Source organism: Microtus ochrogaster, unplaced genomic scaffold, assembly GCF_000317375.1.
Source record: "Microtus ochrogaster isolate Prairie Vole_2 unplaced genomic scaffold, MicOch1.0 UNK1, whole genome shotgun sequence".
NCBI lineage: Eukaryota > Metazoa > Chordata > Mammalia > Rodentia > Cricetidae > Microtus > Microtus ochrogaster.
This window is the reverse complement of record NW_004949099.1, coordinates 38,512,079-38,521,642: the sequence shown is the minus strand read 5'-3', so window position 1 is coordinate 38,521,642 and position 9,564 is coordinate 38,512,079. Positions and strand designations below refer to the sequence as shown.

General features: G+C 48.8%; 1 protein-coding gene across 1 annotated transcript in view; it reads right to left on the bottom strand.

Moving 5' to 3' along the window:
* Window positions 1–9,564, bottom strand: part of Vwf (von Willebrand factor) — a 147,916-nt gene that overhangs the window by 100,698 nt on the left and 37,654 nt on the right. Inside the window, exons 7-9 of the mRNA XM_005365251.2 lie at window positions 2,789–3,005; window positions 1,390–1,512; window positions 429–540 (exon numbers count right to left, since the gene is read on the bottom strand). Coding sequence (XP_005365308.1) covers window positions 429–540; window positions 1,390–1,512; window positions 2,789–3,005 — 452 coding nt within the window. The remainder of the gene's footprint in view (window positions 1–428; window positions 541–1,389; window positions 1,513–2,788; window positions 3,006–9,564) is intronic.

Sequence of the window (9,564 nt, the reverse complement as noted above, 5' to 3'; positions counted from 1 at the left end):
CCCAGGGACAGGTGCCCAGGCTAGGACCATCTAGGCTCCATAAAACACAGTTGAGGAGCCCCTGCTTATAAATCTGCTTACTCTCAACCAGCAGACAAAAGATCTAAAAAGAGAAGCTATGCGCTTGGCATAAGACAAGCATCCTTTACTAACCCGTCATTTGGAAAGAGCTAGAGCTATCAGCTGCATGGAAAAGATGTGCCCCTCTGATTTCCCTCCAGGCGTATCTGTGACACGATCTTTGCATACCACCATTGCCTTCAACACCTGCTCTCCTGCTGCCAACTCCCCACCCCCAACTCTCAACCCAAGCCAGCTCCTGGTCCACCTGATGTTGCCCCTCCTGCCCCAACTCCCCCTACCACCACCACCCCCCCCCCCCCGCCAAACCTCTGGGTAGACCATGCTATGTATCCCCAGTTACCAACCAGGTGTTGCAGTCTTGAGAGAGGGAGGTGCCCGGAGGGTACCGCTTCCCAGCGTGCACACAGGAGCATTCGGAGCTCTGGACACAGAGGCCTTCATCGAGGAGCTCTCCGTCTGGGTTCAATGGCATCAAGCAAAGATCTCAGCACTGTCATCATTAGTCACCTCTCACTTCTAGAACCCCATGGGTAACCAAAAGCTTAGCGCTTCTGAAAAACTCTAAGGATGTGTACCGCGATGTTTATCCCTAACACTGATGGACTGGGAGGGAGGGAGGTATTAACCTCCATACTGCAGAAGCAAGAATGGGCCCAAGGGCTGGCCTGAGGTTGTCCAGTGGAGAAGCCACGGAGGCCAGCCAGAGGATTCTCCCTGGAATCTCGGAGAATCTGCATGATGCAGTGAGAGGGGGTGCTGGGTTATTGCTATCCCATCCCTCCAGGATTGCACTGAGTCAATAGTTTTGCTCAACAGCATCCAATAGAGAAGTCATGAGCCTCAGGACTTACTACTCTGCATAGCTGAAAACAGCTCATGGCCACCACTCATCCCCCTGGGCAGAGACTTTCTAACGCAAAGCCCTGTACAGCTGAGAGCACAAGGCAAACCCAGGGTATACTTTGCAAGCCCTTTCTTCCAGACTGGAGTCCTGAACCCCAACTGAGAAAAGAATCCATAGATCAAATCAGGCCAGGGGCTCCTTGAACAAAGCCACTGTTAGGGCCAAGGCCATCCTTATTTCCCCAGACACAGAGCCTTATGAATACAGACCACGGGAAAACATAAATTAAAACTAAAGGCCAATTTAATCCTGCGCTCCCTGTAAAAAGACTTTAAAAAAGCAAAATAAAAGACCTCTGATTACAGCCATGAGGGAAAAACACAAGTGGCCTTCATCTCTCTCCCCGAAGCCAAGGACACTGGCAGGGCCTCGGGTTTGCGAATGAGGGGGAAGTTTATTACCAGGGCAGCCACAGCCGTCCACACAGTGCTGCTGACACACTTCATTGATAGGCAGGCTCTGGCAGGTTCTGGGGCAAGGAGACACACACTCCTTATACTCCATGCCAGCAGGGCATGCTGGGTCTGAAAGACAAACCAAATGAGTCTCCCCAAGCAGTTCACCAGCATGGATGGGGTTTCCAAATCACACTAGTGACAAGTGCAGCCAGCTCAGCCTCCCTGACAGTCCACTCTGTCTACAGGGCCTCAGGGGCCGTCTCCAACCCACCAGTCCAAGGTCCCTCTGAAGCCAGCATTTCCCTGAAAGAGCATCTCCCGTTTTGCAAAGTTCCAGCTAAGACTCAGTAAGATGCCTGGGCCAGCAACCCCTACCTCATAGCTATCTGTCCTCCATTCTACCTGGAGAAAGCATGGGCATCTTTTGTTTCTCAGTGTTCTGTAAATGCCAGCTAAAACATTCTCAGAGCAACACCAAATTCTGGGCTTAAAAAAAAGAATGGTTTCCAGGGACCAGCTAGGAACTATCACTTCCTCCCCTGAGGGTCCCTCTTCCTCGTGATATTGGCTCCCACCAAATATCACCTCATCCCCAGCTCTGTCCGTACCCCCACAGCCGAGACGACAGGCAGAGCTGATGGCCACGCTGTTTCCCAGACGGTGAAACTCAAGTGCACCGTGTCAATATCAGCCAGGCCCTCTGCCTCCTTCAGCTTGCATTATCCGCCTAATGACAGCCAGCCAGCTGACCATCAAGTGGCTTTTGATCAGCGTGGTGAAAGAGAAGGCTTTTGCAAGGTGACCAGAAAATCTCTATTTAATCATGGTAATTTAGAGACGGTGACAACGACTATGGACCCAGTGAGATTTACAGATGCCAAATGGACGTAGTGAGGCAGGGTTGAACGACCAGTACAAGATGTGCCTGGAGGCCGGAAGGATGAGTCAATAAAAGGAAAGGTTTAACGAAGGCTTTCCGGTTTCTCTGGGGTCACCCCACATGCAGCTTCTATAACCTGACGCTCCTTCTAACTCAGGACTGAAGACAGACATTGAGACCTAACCGCCTGCTGCATTGGAGCAGGGACAACTATGGGAAGTCAGGGAATGGGTTTCCTGAGTCATGGGGTGGTGAGAGTGTGACATGAAACCAAGGTAGGGTCAGGGCTTGACAGGCTTTCTCAGCTTCCACGGAGACCATGAGGGAAGGGACTTCCCCGCAGGCCAGTGCTCATAGGACTAGGTGACAGTCGAGAGGAGCCATTCGGGACATAGGATTCAATAGACCCTGGCTGATGGCACTGGTGGGAAGTTGTATCTCACAACACAACTCCAGAACACCAAGTGCCACCACTCCAGGACAAACAGCCTACGCCTAGCACGGGGGAGAGCAGCGACTTACGACAGGCGCTGTGGTCAGTCCAGCCGTACAGCACCATCCCTTCCTGGGCACAGGTTCGGGCATACTCAAGGAGAGCCGGGCATGCGCACTCTGGCCCATGGGTGCATGTACACAAAGTCTTCTCACAGAGAGCCACGAAGGGCTCGGGATCCACCAGAGGGTGACAGCGGGCGAACACCGAGGCAGTCTTCAGTAGCTGGCACTGCTCCCACATGGCCTGTGGGGAAAGAGACTCTTCAGCACGGCCCAAGGAGGGTGCTGGCCTCAGCCATGTCCCTCTGAGGACGGCACTAAGGGAAACCAGGTTGTCCAGTCAGGATCCAGCCGGTGCTTTCTACAGCGCTAAGAGCCCTAGACCGGGCAGCTTTGGGGTCCAGAGGTGGAGGCAACAATTCTTCTGCCCTGACCTGGCCACTTCTCTTCCTTGATCTTAATTCTCTTCATTACCAAATAAAGGATCTAACAGGAGCCAGGCATTTTTTATGCAGTAGAGTTTCCTGCACGTCCACTGCCTGCACATCAGCACATAGATTTAAAGAGTAAACTGGGGATGGGGCTTGGGAAGACATTTTCTGACATATTCCCCAGGAGACTGCAGGGACCAATAGGATCAGTTCCTATTGGCAATAACAGAGTAAGGACCTGTTAAATGCCACATGCATTTAATCGCAGCACTGGGGGTGGGGGGAGGACAGAAGCAGGTGGATCTCTGTGAGTTCAAGGCCAGCCTGATCTACAGTATGAGGCTACACAGAGAAACCCTGTGCCTATTAATTATCTCAAGACATGCTGTGCCAGGCGAGGCTTATTTTGGGTTTCCCCTCTGTTGATACCCTCAACTCAACCTAACCACACAAGGCAGGGTTGGAACAGTCAGTCCTTTCTTCTGCTGGTTCATTAGTATAAACAAACCTGCATGTTTTACTAACAAACATCTCTACGGTCTGTGTTTTAATTGATTCAGAATGCCTGTTGCCAGTTGTTGTTTTCATTTTATTTATTTATTTTTATTATTAATTTTTAACTGTAACCGTCTCTGCAGCAGGGCTGCCTCTAGCCAGGCTGGCGAGGTTTAACTGGCAGCTTCTCTCTTTCGGTGCCACGTGGACCAGCAATGTCTATTAGAATCAATGACGTCTTCAATATGACGCAACACAATGCTACAGATAAACCACGGTTTGTTTCATTCATGATTTCTTTCATGCATATGTATGACTGGAAGTCAGCAGCTAGTACAAGCATTTACAACCTTCAACTAGAAAGGAAAGAGCCCAAGAACCCAAGAATAGCTGTATACTATAAAAATAGCTACATATTACAAAATATATACTATATAGGATAATGAGCCATGAATGCTAACTGGAGCCGATGAGTGTTTTGGAGCAGGGTCATAGAAAAAGAAGACATAAGTCGCTAGAGGAGAAGAAATTCGGAGAAAGCCCACGTTTGTCGAGAGCAGGGATTCATGCACGAGGGCCTCTGCTATGTGGTACCAGGGGAATCCCAGAGATAAGAGAAATCTGGCCTGTGTGCTACCAATCTCAAGATCCTCCCTGACACTAGGGACATGCTCTGGTTCTAGGGAATCAGTGTCCTGCTCCCAGCAACCCTGGGCCGGGATCATGCATCTCACCTAGTCTCATCCAGAGTCCACAGTCAGAATCAAGCAAGCAGAAAATAACATCACAGCTGTAGCGTGACCACAATAGGCCCTGGGTCCACATGCAGCATAGAAAAGCAGCTGTCTATTAGCGTGGGTTACTGATACAAAACTGCAGGCGGTCTGAGGGCGTGAGCCAGCCACGGCAACAGCAGACACCGTGCCCCTCCCTATCTTCACCTTCCTCAATTCCCTCCTGTTGAATCAATGCCTCTGTGGCCAGTCTCTGATAGTGGGAACTTAGACTAATAATTAACTTACCTGGTGGAAAGGTCCTTGAGCGAATAAGGACAACAGTCTTCACGTTACTTCGTGGACTACTATAAAGATGCCACAGAGCCTGTCACTAAAGAGGCCATATGAATGAAGATACTTTAGAGGTGCTCGGGCCAGCTGGGTCTCAGCTACATGTGCCCTTCCGCTAGCCACCTTGAGGAGAAATAGATTTCCAAAGTTGATGACCAGAAGAAGTGACAGGAGCTGGCTGGCTTGCCTTGGCCTCGCTGTCACTTCCACAGCCCCAAGTTCAGGTTCAGGCTCATGCATATACCAGCTGCATGAACTTTAGCTCATCACCCTACCCTTTCCTCTGTGACGTGTGAGGGGGAATCAAAGCTCCTGTTGTAAGTCTGCAGTGAGCAACGTGCAATTCACCCCAAGGAATGGTGACCCATATATCATTCATCTTGTGACCACCAGAGAAGTCCCTTCTGCTGTTCCTCTGCCTCTGCCATGGCAAGCAGATTTCCAGAAAGACGGGACATTCTTGTCTCTTTTCCTATCTCCCTGGGACATTCTTGTCCCTTTTTCTATCTCCCTGGGCCATATTGGGATAATGGTCACCATGACAACATTATCACTTCTCTAGTATCTTGGGTGCTCCTTGGTAAGCAGAGGGGCAGCTTTTGTTGGTTTCTTATTTGGAAAGGTCATGATTCTTCCAAAGTAGCAAGGAGGCAAGTTGAAGCTCAGAGAAGGAGGCTGAGGTCTGGGTCTGTTTCTGCTCTGCAACACTGCCCATAAGAACACCACTCAAGGACGGAGATCAGAGCTCTCACAGAGGGCATCTGAGAGTGTCCAACTGCTCAGTTCCTGCCTACCTGTTTGCCCACCTACAGTTCAGAGCTAGAAAGAAAAAAAACCAAACAAAAAACCCTGAAAATTACATGAAAAACTATTGCCATTGCTACCCTAGGACTCTCTGTCAAGGGTGATTGCTATACACCATGGGACCAGCTCTGGCAGACAGGTGAGGATGAACTAGCAATCTTCTCCATGCAGGACACAATAGCACCCAAAGAAAGAAGAACTGTAGTTCAAGCGTCCTCCCCGCCTGGAGTCCTGGCAAGCCAAGGCCAGCCTGGCTCGTCTCCCATTGGCCCGGCTCCGTCTTGTCCCAGATCAGAGGGAAAATGGGAAGAACACTCTCGCACATTTCCTGGGTGGTCCCTGGAGGTATTAAATGGTTTGTAGACATCCACAGCAAGAAGGGTGTTTTCAGGTTATTTCGCTGCAGGATAGGAGTGTGATTTCTGCAGAAACTGCCTCCTCCCTTCCTAGAACAAATGCTTCAGTCCCTGTGGCACCCGCCTGAAATCTAGTTACAGTTTCTCCCTCCACAGAAACAAAAAGAAGTCTGGGTTCTCATCTTTCCCTCCAAGCTTCTGATGGTCACCCCTGACCTCAACCTGGTCTACAGTCTGGTTGCTAGGCAGGACCTTCAACAGCTGCCCATCGCCTCCAGCACAAATCTACCCCCACCCCACAGCAGTGCCCAGAGGGGTATTTAGCTCTCAGTCTCGGCTACTCACAGGCTTCTCTGTTCCACCTCAGACAGACCCACCAGGCCAAGCCAGGTACTGGGACAACATGGTCCAAGGTGGTTTCCACACCTGTGATCCCAGACTCATGGCAGAGACTGATAGATAGATAGATGATGCTAAAATAGTCACTGCAGCTGTACTGGGTAGGCGGCCTCTGGGTCCCTAGCACTGCCTCTGCTGGACAGAAAATGCAAATCTACACCCCATTCCTATTTTATAGGAAACATTCTAGCTCATTAGAAAAGTAGGGAGACCTAATCGTAGCAGTAATGAACACAAGTGTAAGCCACCTTCAGTTCCTCCATGGGCCTGTTTGCACACAGGCTGAAGGCTTTGTCCCTAACGGGGTCTCCTTCTCAGTGGAGCTGCCTACTGTAGCTAAAGGAAGCCTGCAGATGAGGTGTCAGGGAAAACACCCCAAAGGCAAGCAAAGTCTTAACTGGGGCTGGATGCCATGTAAGGACTTAAGGACAAGAGGGGGAACATGCTAGTTAAAGCTTTGTCTCCAGCCTGCGTGGAGGTAGCAGGACCCTTAGGTAGTAGGGCCTAGTGGGAGGAAGTTAGGTCATTGGAAAGGTTCCTACTAAGGGGAGAGAGCAACCTAGGTCCCTTCCCCTGTCTTTGCTTCCTGGCCACCAAGAAGCAAGCATCTTCCTCAGTCACGTGCTCTCACGATGATGCATTGCACTGTCACAGGCCCAAGCTGATGGGAACAAATGACTGTGCCCCTCTGAGACCATGAACAAAAATTAATATTTCACTTATCAAGTTGAATTTCTCAGCTATTTTGTTACAGCAATGGAAAGCTGGCTAAGACACCGAGGAATATCTCTGTGTACCCTGCATTCCTTGGACACATATAAAGTCAAGAAAATTGGTGAGTCGGGATGAACGGGCCAGAAGAGCCAAGCTGCAGGCCCAAGCCAATCATCTCTGACTTCTGTCTGCCCTCCCAGCCAGAGGCTACTGATCTAGAGAAACGCAGCCAGAAAGCTCCACACAGCTTCCCTGCCCCGGTCCGCTTCAACACAAGATTGATTCAAAGCACAAACCAGGTCCCTCTTCTATAGCTGAGACCCTCTTCTAACCCGCGTAAATGAAGTGGTTTCAAAACCCCTGCAGCTTTCACAAATCAGACCTTCAGAGACTGGCAGATACCTTCACAGGACACAACATCACCTTCAAAGAAAAAAAAAATATTCTCATCCTTTTAGTTTGGGATAAGACTGGAGAGAGTAAAAAAGTTACCAGGTCATCCCAGTATGGTGGTGCATTCACTTGGGATGCTGAGGCCAGTTTGGGATGCTGGGGAAATGGAGGCCAGTCTAGGCTACATAGCACAATCTTGTCTCAATAAATAAATAAATAATAGGGCTGAGCAAAGGCTCAGTGGGCAAAGCACCTGCTGTGCCAGTATGAGGACCTGAGCTTGAATCCCCAGCAATCACACAAGGCCGGGCACGGCAGCATGTATCTGTGAGCCCAGGCTGCTACCGTCAAGTGGGAGGCAGGGACAGAACAAGCCCTGAAAGCTTACCTTGATGTACACAGTCACCTTGGTGTACACAGTGACCAACAGCAAAGAGACCCTGTCTCAAACAAGTTCAAGATGAGTACTGACACCCAAGGTCACCCTTGACCCCCGCATGCGTGAACATGCACACACATGCATACATACACACACATACATGCACATACATAGAAAATGAATAACTACAGCTGGGAATGGCACTCAGTGGTAGAGCACATGCCTAGCTGTGTGAGGCTCTGAGTTTAACGACTAATGTCAAAAATAAATAAACATTAATTTTTTAAAAGAATCCATACACGGACTAATGGAACTAACAGGCAAAAGAGCAAGTGCAAATGGCTAATGAGTGTTTTTAAAGTGCTCGGCATCCTCAGCCATCATGGGAAAGCACATTGGGACTAATTTGAGATTCTTCGTGTTCCCCCGCCCCTGTCGCAATGGCCGCTATCAAGAGCAAAGAGGACAGCAAATGCAGGCAAGAACACAGGGACCAAGGGACCCTTCTTCAATGCTGACAGGAGCGTAAACCAATACAGCAATTACGGAAGGAAGTCAGTGTGAAGGAAGGAAGTCAGTGTGAAGGAAGGCGTCCCCAAAAGTTAAACACAGCGATGGCACTTCAAGTCACACACCCTACGAACTCTCTGTCCTACCAGAGAGGAGCCTGCAGGTGCGTGTGCATTGCTGCACTATTCACAATGGCAAGGAAGTGGAACTGGCCTCACACACGCACACATACCCACATACATTCACACACACACACACACACACACACACACACACACTATAACTCAGTCTCGGAAAAGGCAGAATTGCATGTTCTCTCTCGTATGTCGATCCTAGCTTACAGGGTTTATACACATGTGTATAAGCGGGTGACTTTGAGTGGAAGCTGTGAAAGGAGACCAGGAGAGGAGGAAATGGGCATTCGGGGAGAAGGAGGGCAACAGGACATGACGTCAGAGAGGAGATAAGGGTAGGGGAGGCCTGAAACGACACAAGAGGGCGGGGGTGCAAGGCAGATGGGGCGGGAAGGAAAATCAATCAAAAGGGAAAGTTTTGTTGGAAAATATCATAACAAATACTGTGTATGCTAATTCAAGTTTTACTTTAAAAATTAAAGAATTTACTAATTAGGCCAGAAATTCTCAAATTATAGCCCTGGGTCCCCTACAGATACCAAGATCCTCCAGGAACCAATAATATCCAACTGGAATGCTGGGCATATTTTGTGCTTTCGGCTCTCCTCCCGTGGTTATTTAGTAATTCCTCTTTGATATCTGACTTAAGAGAACTGAGCTGGCTTCTCATACTTGCGTTTCCATAAGCCAGGCATCAAAGAAGAGTTATAAGCCTGTGACACAATGCATTCTTCTGCCTTGAATTTTTGTTCTGAAATTTAGGGCTATCTTCGTTTTGTTTTTAATTTTTTATTTATATGAAATAAAATGAGGGGCTGGAGAGATAGCTCAGCGGTTAAGAGCATTGCCTGCTCTTCCAAAGGTCCTGAGTTCAGTTCCCAGCAACCACATGGTGGCCTGCAGGCAGACACAATACTGTATACATAATAAATAAACAAATCTTTAAAAAAAAGAAATAAAATGAGTTTTATCCTTTCTTTAATTAACTAATTAATTAATATTTTAATGCCTAACATGGCAAATACCAAGAACTATAATCCAAATAAGCAAATTGGAGTGTCAACTAATTTTTGGGAGTATAAAGGAATCCTGATACTGAGCAGCTTGAGGACTACAGTACC